General features: G+C 45.4%; 1 protein-coding gene and 1 long non-coding RNA gene across 2 annotated transcripts in view; one reads left to right on the plus strand and one right to left on the minus strand.

The window, feature by feature from the left end:
- The window catches only part of nr2f1a (nuclear receptor subfamily 2, group F, member 1a), a 38,241-nt gene extending 35,453 nt beyond the window's left edge, over window positions 1-2,788 (minus strand). The window contains exon 1 of the mRNA XM_015972426.3: window positions 827-2,788. Coding sequence (XP_015827912.1) covers window positions 827-1,259 — 433 coding nt within the window. The 5' untranslated portion in view covers window positions 1,260-2,788. The remainder of the gene's footprint in view (window positions 1-826) is intronic.
- An 89-nt stretch (window positions 2,789-2,877) lies between these two features.
- On the plus strand, window positions 2,878-10,179 carry LOC107393814 (uncharacterized). The gene is made up of 3 exons (XR_011517125.1): window positions 2,878-4,405; window positions 8,783-9,910; window positions 10,025-10,179. It is a non-coding gene; the product is annotated as an uncharacterized lncRNA (long non-coding RNA).
- Window positions 10,180-17,170: the final 6,991 nt, after the last annotated feature.

The following is a 17,170-nucleotide window of genomic DNA, read 5'->3' on the forward strand; positions in this document are numbered from 1 at the left end:
AGGAAAGTTACATGGCCACGATCAACTTCAGCCACATTATTCAGTGTGTGTGTGTGTTAGTTGTCTAGTCAGCACGAGAGCCAGAAAAATATGTGGCATTGTTCATCACACACACACACACACACACACACACACACACACACACACACACACACACACACACACACACACACACACACACACACACACACACACACAGACACACGCACACACACACACACACACACACACACACACACACACACACACACACACACACACACACACACACACACACACACACACTAATCCTGCTGTACTATTATAAATTAGTAAGCTTATAAGAGACGTAAGGGATGGGATCATTAGCTTTGCATATAAACACACACACAGTCAGATGGTGACACTTTTACATCTTTCCCTCCACATACACACACGCACACACAGACATGCCCTTCTACATCTACGTATAGTGTTGGACGCAACATCTTCTCCTGCAGCACTTTAGACCGCAAGCAAAACAAACTAGTGGACTTTAGAAGACGAGTCGCTTTGTTTAGCGAGCTGCTGTGGTTTCACCGGCCTTTTACACCACACACACACACACACACACACACACACACACACACACACACACACGCACACGCACACGCACACGCACACGCACACACACACACACACACACACACACACACACACACACACACACGCACACGCACAGTGCATCATTCAGAAACATGGATCGATTATATACATGCCCAGCCATAAAGCCTGTGACCTTAATGCAACATGGCAGCCCTGGCTGCTGACTGCGTGATCATGAGTGGGCTTCAGAACATATATTCACCTTCCCGCCGCATTCCCACTTTTAAACACTTCTTCAGCCGGCAGTATTGGCACTGATTTCGGTGGTGCTGGTCAATGGGACAGTTCCTATTGGCACGACATGAGTATGTTAAGTTCCTGCGTACACTCCTCTTGAAGAAACTTTTGCATCCCTCGCAGGTGAACTGGCCATAGTGTTTGCCGCTCGATTTGTCCCCGCAAACCACACATTCAATATGCTGCTGACTCTGTCCAGAATTTTGACTCCCCTTGTCCCCGGTCGTCCCCGGCGTAGACGGGGGTCCCGGCTGGCTGGGGGTCTGCGGAGTGTGCGGCGCCGCAGACGCCGCCTGCTGCTGCTCCCTCGCCGGCTGCGCTGCTGGATTGGGGCCGTTCGGAGGTCCTCCGGCCACGTCTTCCTGCGGATCTCGCCAGACGCTAACTACCATTGCCATATCTCGGCCCCGGAAAGTGCTATAAAGCGAAATGATCGCCGATGTTGATGAAGCGTATAGGAGAAAAAAATATATAAAAATAAAAAGAGGTCTCAAAAAGATGGGACAGTGCAAAGTCAAACCGCAGCACGCAGTCTCATATGGGTTAAGGACCGGAGCAAAGGCGATCAATACATTCAAAAAAAGAGTAATATTAATAAAAAAGGAGGGCGAGTGAATGGACACCCGATCAGGATATGCAAGTATCGGGAGGCCAGTTCCAAGGTATGTTGCAGTCAGCCATTCAGGAATCCCTAATCTTGTAGGAAAACCCGAGTCCAGACGTGGGAAAATGCAGTTGGATGTAAAATAGCCACAAAAGAAAGGCAGGAGCGTTTCACATAAAGGTAGGAATGAGTAAAAAACAAAACAAAACAAAAAATAATTAAAAAAAACAAAAGGAGAAAAAAGAAGAAAAAGAAAACCTTTTCTTGCTGGAAGGACGCGATCCAAAGGCTGCGAAGATAAATTCCTTTCTCCTCTCTTCCCTTTTTGCTCCTTTACGCTCCCGTCTTCGTCGTATAGGAGAGGAGGAAAAAACTGAAGAGCTGGATTTTTTACATCTATGTTCTTAAATAAACCTCATCATCTCGCCCAGCTGCGAAGGAAAACGGCGTCGCCGAATGAAGGACCCATGTATAGTTTCGCCTCTCTCCAGCAGGAGGAATGGAGATACGAAGAGAAAAAGATTAAAAAAAGAAGAGGAAAAACAGCAACTACTAATAGAATATGCAAGAAGAACGAGAGACCCAAAAATGAATGCGCTTAAACGAGAGGACCAGCAGAGCAATGTTTCCGAAACGGGGGATCTGCGCGAATGTCTGTATATAGTGAACTTTGACACTACTATTGAAACTGACACGTTTCTATGGAGATCGCTGCGCCTTATATGGTGCTCGTGTCAAGGAGCCAAGAGAGGGGCTGCTGGAGACTGATAATCAAAGAGGACTGACTGGCCAGAGCCCTGCATAGAGGAGGAGGAGAGGAGGAGAAGGGGGGAGAGGGAGAGAGAAAATGGGAGGCTAAGGTTATAGCCAAGCCCTCTCTTTCTCTCCATTGGTTAGCGTCCCCCTCCGTTCAGTCGCTGCAAAAAATGCGCGTCGCGAAAGTCATTCGGTCTTCAAATGTGAAAAAAATACAAATGTATTTTTTTTACCTTTTACGCGCAGTTGAAAAAAACCCAAGCACAGATTGCGGAATTCTGACAGCTTCCAATCGCGCTGTGAGCCGTTTGCGGATTTATTTTTAAAGGGAACGCGCTGAAATGAAGCCGCAGACGCGCCGAGGATCCGCTGGAAACTGACAACAGACGCAGATTTTGCAGAGATGGATCGATCGGCAGCGAAAACGAGCCGAATATCCTCACCCCGAGACGGAAGATTCAACCCGCCGACTCCAAGATGATCGGATCCGGTTGCTGAACTGGCTGCGGTCTGCCGGTGGATATTTTTTGCAGCGTGGCCATCCACGACTGGAAGGGGTTGGTGGGGGAGAGATAGAGATAGAGAGAGAGGGGGCACAGAGGGAGAGTATGGCGGGAGGGGAGGGAGGGGGTGGGGGTGGGGGGGGGGGTGCTCTGACAGGCACAATTTACATTGAGCTCGCCCCGCGCTGCTATTTACTTTGAAACCTGATTAGTATGGGCCGTCTATTGTCACCAAAAAGAGGAAGAAACCCTGGATAGAATAGCGAAAAAAGCAGGGTGACGAGTGGGTGCAAAGCTTTTACGCACGACAAGTAAAACCCAAACCTGCGCGCAGCAACGAAGGAAAGAATCCGAGTCTGAATTTATCCAAAGTCTCCAAATTTTTATTCCTATTATAAAACCAGCCGGTCTTTTCAAAAATACGGAGTGGATTTTGTTCTGTTTCGTCCTTTTGCCATGCGCATTGCGGTACGGCATCGTCACTTATATGCAACAGTTTTGCTCATTAAAGCCTATAATTTAATTTCCAAACCAGTTCATAACAAGAGGGAATGTCACTGGGAGGAATGATGCTCTTGAGACTGAGTTGCACTAACGGGATGCACAGTCAGCTCCGAAAAATATGCACTATTAGTCGGTGCAGTCACAGACGCAGAGCTGATATAATCTCACCAGAACTGAGTTGGAGTCAGATTATGTCTTAATAATGACAATAATTCAAAATCAAGTGAAGTTAGGATGGATTTGCATGGGGATTCCGGCTTTTCTCTGCTTTTTCTGAATCAAGGTTTCTGCAGGCTTACTGCCTCTCCAGCTCAAAAATATTTGGATCGCGCTGCCATCTAGCGTACGATGTACAATTACAACCACGCATCAACAGAAAAAGTCATCAAACATACATTCTAAATTAATCAAATCTGACTTTAAAAATGAAGAAACTAGGACTTATGCAATCGCGTCTTATTATTTTCTGTAAAATTGTCTTTTAAAACTTTAAAACTGAGGAAAAACAAAACTTTTGAAAAGAACACAAATAATTACTGATTACATTACAAAATTAAATAGTTTCAAGAGGAAGTTAAATTTTTAATTGCAAACTATTAAGTCACAGAAAATCTAAAAAAAGGGTGTAAATCTAAAAAAAAAATAACAAACACATTGTGCCAGACTGGGAAAGTATAATGCTACAAAAGAAAGTTTTTGCAGACATATCGTTAAACTCAGAGCCATAACGAAGCGTTAATGTCCAAAGCTCCCTTTGAAGCCGCATAGGAGGGATGGGTTGTTTTTAAGTATTCAACAAGAGAGCTCTCTCTCCCGTCCCTGTCTCCGACACTCCAAAGAAACTCTCCGGCCGAGTCTCCAGCTATCTGAAAAGGTGAAACCAATAAGATTAAATCGGACAATGATTTTTCCCTTTTTATTTCCCCCCCTCTTTGTATCATTAAGATTTAACTCCGCAGATTAGTGATGGGGTCCGCAGGAGAAGGAGAGGGAATCCAGAGTGAGAGGGGACAGTGAATGGGAGCGGGCTGCTTTTGGAGGCTCTAATGGGAATCCGGGGAGGAAAAAAGAGGAGAAAGTGGACGGCGGGAAATTAAAAGAAGACGCTCCACAACGACGGAGAGGTTCCAGATCAGGAGCAGCTTTTGCACCCGGAGCAAAAACCGCCATGGAAGAGGCAAGTACACTTTCTGAAAGATGGATTTCTCACTTTCCGAACGCGTGGCTCTTACGCACAGCTTTTTCAATTTTTTTTTTTACAACCAGACGCTCTTTTACTCCAGAAGTGGCAACTTTCTTAACTCCCGCGGCGAGCTGAGTCTTTTCTCCACAAATTCTCAGATTTTTAACTATCCTTTCCTCTCTTTCCTCCCGTGATCTCCCCGCTGACACCATCAAAGGTTGGCTGGAGTGTACCACGGGACACGGGGAGCGCTTACGCACGTCCCGTTCGAGCCTGTTTGTTGGTTGAACACATAATGAAAAGATCGATAGCCGTCTGTTTGTCTCAGCGATAGTGTCACCGAATTAAACAGGCTGATCAAGGAGACTTTTAAACCTTAAGTGCCGTTTTATAGTCGGCTGTTGAGAAAACCGCGCAAACTGGAGCGCACAGAGGAGCGTCTTGTGTGTCAGAAAACACCGCAGCGAGTAAATATGAGATGGCACTTATAGTGATTTATCAAAGCGGCATTAATGATGAGAAGGGACTACAAGTAACGTGGGCCAGGTTTAACTTGTTCCAGGACAAAACGCATGACAGAGGATAATTAAAATCCTGCAAAGTTTGGGCAAATTAATCTTTAACATTTCAACAAAAATGATCATACTATTAAAGTTTCTATATTTTCATTAAAATATCAGCTTTGATTTATTTATTTAGTTAAAATACCAAACTAATTAAACATTAATTAGTTTTGTTTGGAGGATTTTATAAATGTTGGTGAGAAGAGCGTGAAGTAGAATTATGAGAATAAAAAAAGGATTAATAATACAATAAAATCAAGTTAACGGAGTGCCTTTATTTGAGTCAAAATGCATAACTTAATTATTTATGAGGACGGGAAACAGTGCAGCTCTACTAAAACTACAATTAATGACATCCCCAGCGCACACAATCCGACTTTCGAAGCAAAAAGCAGCTACGCAGTATGACCCAAACAGCACAAACTGTTCCACAAACACAGAGGTCACAAGTCAAAGACCCCCCCAACAACAGCACTGATGAATGCAACAATGCATATTAGGACATTTTAAACAATGCAAAGTGATGCAGGTGTGTAGAAATTTTTCTGGGTATACGTTTATTATCGATTATGCATAATCACATCAGGGTATATCCAAACTAGTCAATAAAACATTGTAAGGGCTCAGTGGAAGCTCTTCATTTTTGCAGGGGGGCTCTGCTCAGGTTTCCTGCAGGCAAGAGTTCTGGATGTCAGGTCAGGCTGAACCCAGTGACCCATCATTTAACACCTGCCTGCAAAATTAGAATACAATTAAAACGAAACAAGTGATACACTGGAGTAGAATATGCAGGATGTCTTGATTTTTGATGTTGTTTTGAACTAAGACACACTCGTGATTAGTCAAAATGAGCACAAAATATCCCCAGTAGGCTCCAGAGCTAATGGGAATAATGGACAAAGTTTGTCACACAAGAAAATTCAGCAATGTTAGGATGATGTGGAAAAAGCACTGACAGAATTCAGCTTTATAATGATTATTATTTAGATTTTAACTTTCAGAGATCAGGAGCACCATGATAATGAATATCACAATCTTAATAGCAAAAAATAAATTATACATATTTTATATATATATATATATATATATATATATATATATATATATATGTATGTATGTATGTATGTATGTATGTATGTATGTATGTATGTATGTATAAAACAAAATAAATGAGCAGTGTGCATGATTAGTCCTAACAAGGGCAATGTCAAAAATGTGCACAACCCAACTGAAAAAGCCAGAAAAAGTCTGATTATTTGAGCTGATGGTTTAGTTGTTATGAGTGCTTGTGGGTTGAGGAGGGAGGAGGGGTGAGAAGTGCAGGTTGGAGGGCGTGAGGAGACTCTTTTTGTTCAGATCTGATCCCCGATTTATTCTAGGGGCTTAGCTCGGTGTGAAAAAGGACACGAAGGTCACTTCAAATCGCCTCTAATCCAGTTGCCTTTCATAAATAAATATTTCATATATATTTTTGTAACTTATAATGATTATATTGTAATTGTTGTAAAATGAAAGGATGAAAACGAAGTAAATTGCCTATCACAATAATTTATTGTGATAAATGAGTGGTTTAACACTGTTATTTCTGGAAACTTTACAAGATTACTTTAAATTTAAATCTAAATCATCAAAAGTCTTAAAAATCCAAACAAAATTCTTATAATAATATTATGAACACTTTTTAAAGTCATCTCCCATAAAAAAAACACCTAACAGTTGCAAAATGACCTGCAGTGTGGTCAGATCAGCGTCGTGTGTAAATATATTTATTCAGTGATTATTTAGAATTTGTGCTTGTGTCCCCAGAGATTTATGCTCAGATTTACATGAATGAAAGTCTTTCCAGGCTTTTTGGCATCCCACACGTCAGCAGCAGCAACGAATCCCCCAATTAGGCTTGAGGTTAGAGTTAAGGCTCTGTCAGCTGATGCTATGGGCAATGGCTTTATTGCTCACTAACCATCATTACTTTGGAGCCTATGTGCTAATTACTTTGGATGGTCCCAGAAACGGAGATTATAAACCCATTAGAGCCGAAACCCATGTGGTTCCACATTGCAAACACTGTAATTTTTGCAGTACGGCCCCTCAGAAAACCCAAACTTTAAGTAGCAGATTGTGAAGGAAAGAGATTTGCAGCAGCGTGCAGGAGAAGGGCGAGCAGCATGTCAATCAGCAGCAGAACGAGCACTCAAGCACAAACCTGATAGGAGAAGAATCAGAAAAAACATTGTTAATGATGTGTAAAGTTCTCCAAAAGCGAGTTGAACCTAATTTTCTGTCATTCCTCAGGTGGCTGCCAAACACCCAGAGAACCTCAGAGGAATAAAGTGAATGAAAGCACGAATTGATCGACTTGTTCGACTCTAAACTGGAAGCAGAACGAGGCTGCACGCAAAATCCCCCATTTAATGTCGTTATTTTCCAGGGAAACTGCAGGGCAAAGGTGGAATTCTTGAGGAATTCAACAAAGATAAGGGAGCTTTTTGCAGGCAGATTACTTTTCATCCCATCCTCACATTATCCTACAACACACCGGAGAAATACAGCGAGATTACCCTCCGACGTAGAAGAGTTTCGTATAAATGCCCCCATTTTTTTTAGGGAAGAAGAGCCAAGCATAAAAAAAAAGGAATAGGAGGGGGAGTCATAGAGGTGTGGAGCAGGAGGCGGGCATTTATTCACACTTTTTACAGGATGTTTAAATAAAAACACATAAGAGAAACGGAAAACCAGTCCGGCTTAAGGCTTCATGACAGAATGATGTTTACATTGTTAGTCATGCTGCCTTGCTCTAATTGATACTGAGTGATAGTTTGGCAAATTTTGGGTCAACTTTTCTTTTTTTTAAATGTATTTATCTTTGTAACTAAATTGGTGGCATGATGTGCACCGTTTATTCACAAAACCAACACACAGCAGGGGCTTTAATTAGAAAGGTAGTGTAGCTGAACCATCAACATGCTGCAGCCCAGAATGACAGAGCGCTCCAGCGCAGACTGCTGCAACAATCCACAAAAAACACAGAGTGGTTCTTCCACTTACTCCCCTGAGCGGCTGGAGGCTGGGAGATGTGTCGTGGAGCATGTGGGAAGCTTGAGATCATTCTCTTTTATAAATTGTCATGAAGTTTGATCTGAGTTCTGCATTAATTTGAGCAGAAATTCTGTTACACTTATATTATTCAGAGAAACTATTAGTACACACCAGCCACCCACACAAGCGTTCTCTAGAGATCAGGAGCATTTTTCTTTTATAAGGTGTGTGTGTGTGTGTGTGCGTGTGCGTGTGCGTGTGTGTGTGTGTGTGTGTGTCAGTGGAGTGAAGGTATCCTGCGTTTAGCGTCCAGACCTGGCAGATTGTGACCTTATCAATGTGAAACTCTTAAGATAAATTATTCATCGCACCTGTTTGATGTCTCTGGCCAAAGAATGACAAAGGTGTACAATTTAAGATGCATCTCAAAAGCATAAATATCAGCCTCTGGGCTCCCAGTGGCAGAAACAAAAGCACAATCAGGAGGAAGCATTTTAAACGAGAAAAAAGGAACAACTTCAGTTAGAAGTTTGTGCAGCTCAGAAAAGCCGAAACATAACCGCTCAAGGTGTAGCTGCTGTCAGCCGCCGTCTTAACGTGATGTGACTCGCAGGTGTCCTGCCTTTATGTGGGTCACTGAAGCGGGCCACCCACGTCGTCGCTGCCCGCTTTATCATCACTTTAATTTGTGATCTGAAGCAGAGAGTCGGTGTGAGGGATTCGGTTGAGCTATCCTTGGTCTTTGTAATCGACTTTGTTTGTTGCCTCGCAGGAGCAGAGAGGGCGGCCTGGAGGACTGGCACTCGGACACCAAGAGGGACTCGTCGAAGTGGTGACCGACGCCGGACTGGGATAAAACCAGTGCTTCTTTATTCTAACATGCTGCTTGTTAGTTATTTTTATTCGTTCAGAAGATTATAATGTAACTGGGATGCTAAAGTATCAAGAAGTCAGCACAAAACTCACCTTTAAAAAATGAAAACACGCCAAAGAAGAGTTTTTAACGAAGATTTCTCCAGAAGCCCAAGTCATTATGAATCATGTGTGAAAGTAAAACATAGACCCTCTCACACGTTTCTGTGTTTACTCATGTCTGTGTACGCGTGTGATAGCCAAGTGAGTGTCCCTCAGATGTTCCCTTTGACCTTTGACCCCCGAGCTGGGGTCAAACCCTGAGAAATGAGACGGCCGAGCTCTGACCAGAGCTGCAAACATTCCACAACAATCTTCTGTCCTCCTCCTCTCCTGATATTAGTCACCGCTCTCCCCTCTCAGTCCGTCTCCTCTCAGGCTAAGGAGAAGGCAGAGCGTGCTCTCACCACACAAAGCACTTCATGCTGCACGTGCAGCGAGAATCTTTAAGCACTTCAAATTGTAACTCGAACATTTGATACATTTAGTGTCCCTGACGTTGTTTACAGAACGAGGAGAAACAAAAGCCTGTGAAACGAGGAGGGAAGCTCTAAAGATTTGGATATTAAAACCACCAAGTGTGTGTGTGTGTGTGTGTGTGTGTGTTTGGTAAGCCTGTCAGTGATGTCAAAGATGAGAAATGTTGCAGTGAGGTTTTTTACACACGCTGCTGGCTCTAGCATTTCCGGCAACATTTCTCACTCTGCCTTCCTCACACCATCCGCTCTGCTGCAATCTCCCCACATTTTTCCATCCTTTCAGTCCTTCCCCTCTCTGCTGCCCCACCCTGCCTAATCTCAGCATTTCCCCCTCCTCTCTCTCTCTCTCTCTCTCTCTCTCTCTCTCTCTCTCTCTCTCTCCGCCCAGCACATTGACTCAGCTCCCCTCTTTTCTTTTCTCCACCCCCTGTTCTCTCTGATTTTCTCGTCACTAACACCAGTGTCTTTAGGATGAGAGTGTGGTCCTCCTCCTTTGGACGCGACTTAAGGTAAGTGGGTTGCTTTGTGTGATTTAAAAAATATTTTAAATAAAAAAAAATCAAATACCCTGCACAAGAGCTTCAGAGACAAGTCACTGCTGTGAAAGCACACTTCTCTTCCAGGAGCAGCTGCAGTGTCACAAAGAAACCTCAAAACCAACAACATGACAAACTGAGAGTCACACTCCTGAACTAGCCTTCATAATGATGTAAGGAGACTAAAAGTCAATGCAAAAATTGCAAAAATCTCAATAAAAGATGACAAATTTTTTTATGTGTGTGTGTGTGTGTGTGTGTGATTTATTTCCCCTCTTCTCCCACTTGAATTGCGATAGCATTGGACGTAGGCTGTTCCATGATTCATTGGAGGGTACAGCTGCTTCACATGGTTCTTGGACTGGACGAGACTGTGTCCTCACAGGAAATCTGATCACATGTCTCAATCACACGGCTAGATCTGCGTTCTAATTGGCTGTGCATTGGGGCATCACCATGGCGAATCAGGGTGCATGTACACAGCTCTCTGCTCGACAAAAGTAAAGATGGGGTGTGCACTCCGGTGTGATACCAGGCAAAAGGGGAGTCAGCATCTAGGCACATCTGTGGGTGGGACCAACTGCACCTTAGTTTGTTGTTATGATGATCAAACAAACAAACAAACAAACAAACAAAAAAACAAAACAAGAAAAAAGGTGGACTGAGCTGTAGATAGAATGTTGAATAATGAATTATTTTTATTCTGTTGCTCTTTCTCCTTTCAAAAACGAGTAACGGCCAGTCTGCTGCCTGTAATCCACCTATAAATAAATGATAAAGCTATTAAATCATTTTCTCCATCAGTAAACAGCTTGCCAGGGTTGAACTAGCCAGCAGGGGGCTGAAAATAAGAAAAGAACATGTAGGCACACGTGTGTGTGATCACGATTGCATTCATAGTGCCGTTCAGATGATTGTGTTTACGTCGCTGTCCTTGTTCTGCTCAGTATGTACACAGACAACTCAAGGGTGTACAAGAGGGACTCTGAAGCGCTCGATACCCCGCCACCACCCACTGTTACCTCAGTAGTACTGAGAAACGGATGCCTACCCCTGTTCCCAAGGGGCTCGGTCTCTCTCTCCCCCCCACCCTTCCTCAACCACCGTGCACCCAGCCACCCATCCGCCAATCTCTCCTCCTCTCTGCCTCGCTCCCTTATTCAGCGTGTAAAAGCACCCCCTGAATGATGGATTACAGTGTCACTGCAGTCTGCGAAGGATTAATTTGTTTCATTGATTTCTCTTTAGGCAGAATGCCAGCGTCTGCCGCTTCCCACCTTTTCCCCAAGACTCGCAGCTGTAATAGACGGTAATGGTCTAAGACAAATCAACCTGTTTCTTGTAAAAATAGCACCAAATAACCCACCCCACCTAACAGCCTGCACTCTACTTCTTGCAAGCACATCAGGGGGTGTTGTGACGGCGGTGGGGCGTCCGAAGTGGGGGGGGGGGGGGGGGGGGGGGTGTTTGACTCATCCTCATCTTCCCTTTCTATCACTCTATCTGGCTACTTTTCCCATACCACCTTCCCTCCTTATCCGATGCTGAGCCAGAGGAAACCATCCGGCTGCTCTAACAAAGCCATAAGTCTGCCATACTTACAGCTCCCTCTCAGGCCTCACAATGGATGGGTAATGACAGCACTATCTGGAGGGGGCCGTTGGAGTTGGGTCATTCTCTCCAGTAATGGAAGCTGTTACTGCCATTCCCTACACACCTGCAGGAACAGCTAACTGTTAAACACCGTGATCTATAGCGAGGCCTTTCTGCGCCATGCAAGGGTTGAAGGGTTGCACTGACACCAGTGAATTAGGGCACATCCGCGCAACACATCTTTTTTTCCCTCTGCCTGCACTCTGATGTTCGGTATTTCAATAAAACCTCCAAAGAAGCAACAAAGTTATTTCTGAACAAATCTTCCGTATTTTAGCCTCTCCGACTGGCAATCTAGCATTCCTGACGTTCACTGATTTAACACAGACATAAGATGCTGTCACATCTTCACTACTCTGTCACTGCCTTGAACGATGGGAAATCCAAACTGCCTGTAACATTAAGAACACCACTACAGACTGACTGTCCTTGAATGCTTTCCAGTCCCGCAGAGATTTATGAGCTGAACCACATCCATTAATCCACTGTTGATTTGCTGTGGCTACCCTGCAGGGTGTTTGGGATCAGATATCATACAATGCTGAAACTCACCCTGTTGTGTGGGATGGAAGACAGCGACACGCTCACCAGAGTTAAAACAGAAATGATTTGGTAAAGTCTTTTTAAAAAACGCATTGCATATTTGAAATCCCTGCATGCTTCCTGTGAAGCTGACAGATATGCAGTTACGACAAAAAACACTGTCACTTAGATTATAAATGACAATGTAAATCAGAGTGATAGCCTGTAGAGGCCACGGTGCGGGTGAATTAGCCGATACACAATGTGATAATGACACAGGCGGCAGGGAAATCGTATCAGCTCCCCACAATCAAAGTATGTTTACAGAGCCACAAGCAGAGGTCCGTGTTTGGGGACAGAAAGCTGGTCACCTGGTGCTCCACTGAATTCCCCCCGTTAAGCTGGCCCTCTCCTGGGTAAACCTCAACAAAGCCCCCTCATGTCTGACACCACCAGACCCTTAAAATACTCCTCAGACAGAGGATTAGGTCATCTCCCCATGATACTACCTTTTCTCCCATTTCTATCATGTCTACCGTTTGACACTCCCCGACTTCCCCTTCATTCACATACATTACATCCTAACTCCCTCTCTCTGGACCGTAGAGGAGCTCGTTCCACTCAGGACACATCTATTCTCTGGGGTCCTTAGGATCTTAAGTGCCTCCAGGAAAAGGTTAGTGGGAAGGTAATTGTCCGGTTGTGGCTGGGCTTATCTTAATTGCGGGTGCTTCAGTGCGAGGTACACTTCCCTTGATGAAGAGACCTTTGTGATAAAACGTTGGAGAATAAAATTCTGGCACAATGAAGAGATTTAACCCAGAAAGACAAGAACCAAAACCAGTGATAACCCTACCATACATTAACTCATTCACTGCCAGACGTTCCTGGTCAGTAAAGCCCTTTGCTGCCAGCAATATTCAAAATTTGGATTTATGATGACGACTTTTGTCGTCAATGGCAGTGAATGAGTTAAAGGCATAACAGAAAAAATAAGAGCAACAATGAAAAAACACAACATAAACACACCAACAAAACCATACACAACAGTTAGAAACAGACTAGTACACCCAAAAGACAAGATATCAGCTTTGGAGTCATTTACGAAATCCTATGCAAACTCTGCAATAAAACATACATAGGAGAAACCGGACGCCAACTCAACACACAAACAATAGAACATAGAAAGGAGTGCGAGAAAGAGGCAAGTCGAAAACACACAAGAGCAGCAAAAGATGAAGTAGAAAGCACAATAAAGAAGTCAGCCGTAACAGATCACTGCATAAGAGAAAACCATGTAATGGACTGGGACAACACAAGGATCATAAACACCGAACAACAAAAATACAAAGGATGGATAAAAGAAGCTATCGAGATAAGGAGACGTGGATGTGGGACCATGAACAGGGACGATGGAGTTTACACGTTGGACCGCGCATGGGACTGCATTGTCGGAGAGGGGAGAGCGGGCAGCAGAGGGTGACAACATCCTTTGCTGCCCACGGATAAACGGAGAAGGAAGTGACGCCACCATCAGCGTCAGCCTGAGGAAGTTTTGCAGCCGCAAACGGAACGTAGCGGGAAAACAGGTAAACAAAACAGTTCTGTGTTTTTAAAAAGAACTACAGCATGGAATGAAGAGATTTAACATTTCTAAAGACCATTTAGCTGTTTTCTGCTTTAGTGTTTTTGTACATTCCAAATTAAAACTCTGATATGTTTTTATTTCTGCAGTTTCTCATACACTCAAAAAATGATCAACCAATTCATTTATATAAGACTGGACTAAAATCCATAAAATCACAAATCAAATGAATAAAAATCAGATGTACTAAGTGTAAACCTAAACTAACCCTACTTAAAGGTATGGCGGAGGATGTTTTTGAATTTCAGAATGCACGTTCTGTTTACAAGTAGCTGCCGACCTTGCAGCACTTCTTCTAGCAGTAATCTGAAATGATTTTCTCCAAATAGCATGCCGAGCTTTAACTTACCTGTCGAGCAGAAAACCAGTGACAGAGGTGTCTGTGTGAAACCCAAACTTTGCTTTCAGCGCATGCCGTTGTTGAAAAGAGTCTCCTAAAATAACTCTGGTGTTATTTCTCACTTCCGAGGCCTTTCTCATCATTGACTTTGAAGACACCTTTACTCTTAGCCATATACAAAAGAACCCAGTGAGAAGGGCGAGGAACGAAGGGGTATCGCTCTACACACAAACAGAATGCGCATGCACAGGAAGTGAAAACTAACCCAGGAATAGACACGTACGACGACGGCCTTGCGTAAAAACTTCACCAGAATGATTAACATTTCTGCGGACCAATGGTTCAGATGATCCACCTGGAAGAAAAAGATCCTCTGCTATACTTTTTAATCAAATCCCATTTTTAGGACTTTTAAATAATTAGCTAGCTGGCAGCTAATCCCCAGTTTGTCATTTGCGCTTCATTCCAGCTTAAAAGGAAAAAGAAAAAAAAAGGAAGGAAACTGCGTGTGCAACCCCTCCCCTAATAAAAATAAGATTCTTAGCCCTAGAAATCACATAGTAATATATTTATTGTCGTCGTCATCTCCCTCCACTTCTCCGGGTCCAGGTCGCGGGGGCAGTATCCCAACTAGGGTGCTCCAGACCGTCCTTTCCCCAGCCACCTCCACCAGTTCCTCCGGCAGGACCCCAAGGCGTTCCCGGACCAGATTGGAGATGTAACCTCTCCAACGTGTCCTGGGTAGACCCGGGGACCTCCTGCCGGCAGGACATGCCTCCTAGGAGGCCTCCCCAGGGAGGCATCCAGGAGGCATCCTGACCAGATGCCCAAACCACCTCAACTGAATCCTTTCGATCCGGAGGAGCAGCGGTTCTGCTCCGAGTACCTCCCGAATGTCCGAGCTCCTCAACCAATCTCTAAGGCTGAGCCCGGCCACCCTACGGAGGAAACTCATTTCGGCCACTTGTATTCGCAATCTCGTTCTTTCGGTTATTACCCAAAACTCATGACACTAGGTGAGGATTGGGCCGTAGATCGACCGGTAAATCGAGAGCCTGGCTTTCTGGCTCAGCTCCCTCTTCACCACGACAGATCGGCTCAGCGTCCGCATTACTGCAGACGCCGAACCAATCCGCCTGTTGATCTCCCGATCCCTCATACCCTCACTCGTGAACAAGACCCCCAGATACTTAAACTCCTCCACTTGAGGTAGGAACTCTCTCCCGACCCGGAGCTGGCAAGCCACTCTTTCCCGGTTGAGAACCATGGTCTCAGATTTGGAGGTGCTAATCCTCATCCCAGCCGCTTCACACTCTGCCACGAACCTACCGAGGACCACATCATCCGCAAAAAGCAGAGACGAGATTCTCCTGCCACCAAACTCGACACTCCACACCACGGCTGCGCCTAGAAATTCTGTCCATAAAGGTTAAGAACAGAACCGGTGACAAAGGGCAGCCCTGGCGGAGTCCAACCCTCACCGGGAACAGGTCCGACTTACTTCCGGCTATGCAAATCAAACTCACGCTCCTCTGGTAAAGGGACTGAATGGCCCTTAACAAAAGGCCACCCACCCCATTCTCCTGGAGCGTCCCCCACAGGGTGCCCCTGGGGACACGGTCATAAGCCTTCTCCAAATCAACAAAACACATGTGGATTGGTTGGGCAAACTCCCATGCCCCCTCCATCACCCTTGCAAGGGTATAGAGCTGGTCCACAGTTCCACGGCCAGGACAAAAACCACATTGCTCCTCCTCAATCAAGATTCAATTATCGATTGGACCCTCCTCTCCAGTACCTTGGAGTAGACCTTTCCAGGGAGGCTGAGTGTGATCCCCCTATAGTTGGAACACACCCTCCGGTCACCCTTCTTAAAGATGGGGACCACCACCCCGGTCTGCCACTCCACAGGAACTGCCCCCGATGACCACATAATGTTGCAGAGATGTGTCAACCATGACAACTCTACCACATCCATAGCCTTGAGATACCCAGGATGAATCTCATCCACCCCCGGGGCTCCACCGCTGTGTAGTTGTTTGACTACCTCAGCAACTTCTGCCCCAGAGACTGGACGGTCCATCCCCAGGTCTCCCGGCTCTGGCTCCTCCTAGGAATGCACGTAGGTGGGACTGAGGAGTTCCTCAAAGTATGCCTTCCAACGCCCGATTATAGCCCCAGTTGATGGCAGCAGCTCCCCATCTCCACTGTAAACAGTGTGAGTGAGTTGCTGCCTCCCTCTCCTGAGGCGCCGGACAGTTTGCCAGAACCTCTTTGTCGCCGATCGATAGTCTTTCTCCTTGGCCTCACCAAACTCCTCCCACGCCCTATATTTTGCCTCGGCAACTGCCACTGCTGCACTCCGCTTGGCTATCCGTTACCCGTCTGCTGCCTCTGGAGACCCACAGACCAGCCACGCCCTATAGGCCTCTTTCTTCAGCCTGACGGCTCCCCGAACCTCTGGTGTCCACCAGCGGGTACGGGGGTTGCCACCACGACTGGCACCGGCCACCTTGTGACCACAGCTAGCAACAGCCGCCTCAACAATCGCAGAGTGGAACAAGGCCCACTCGTAGTCGATGTCTCCCACTGCTCTCTGGACACGGTCAAAGCTCTGCAGTCGGTGGGAGTTGAAGACCGTCTTGACAGGTTCTTCTGCCAAGCGTTCCCAGCAGACCCTCGCTATGCGTTTGGGTCTGCCAGGTCTACGCGGCATCTTCCCCTGCCATCTGATCCAACTCACCACCAGGTGGTGATCAGTTGACAGCTCTGCTCCTCTCTTCACTCGGTTGTCCAAAACATACAGCCGCAGGTCAGATGATACGACTATAAAGTCTATTATCGACCTGCAATCTAGGCTGCCCTGGTACCAAGTGTACTGATGGACATCCTTATGTTCGAACATGGTGTTTGTTATGGCCAAACTGTGGCTTGCACAAAAGTCCAATAACGAAACACCACTTGAGTTCAGATCAGGTGGGCTGTTCCTCCCAATCACACCCCTCCAGGTCATGCTGTCATTGCCCATGTGAACATTGAAGTCCCCCAGCAGCACAATGGAGTCCCCTGATGG

Source organism: Nothobranchius furzeri, chromosome 17 (genome assembly GCF_043380555.1).
Source record: "Nothobranchius furzeri strain GRZ-AD chromosome 17, NfurGRZ-RIMD1, whole genome shotgun sequence".
Lineage (NCBI taxonomy): Eukaryota > Metazoa > Chordata > Actinopteri > Cyprinodontiformes > Nothobranchiidae > Nothobranchius > Nothobranchius furzeri.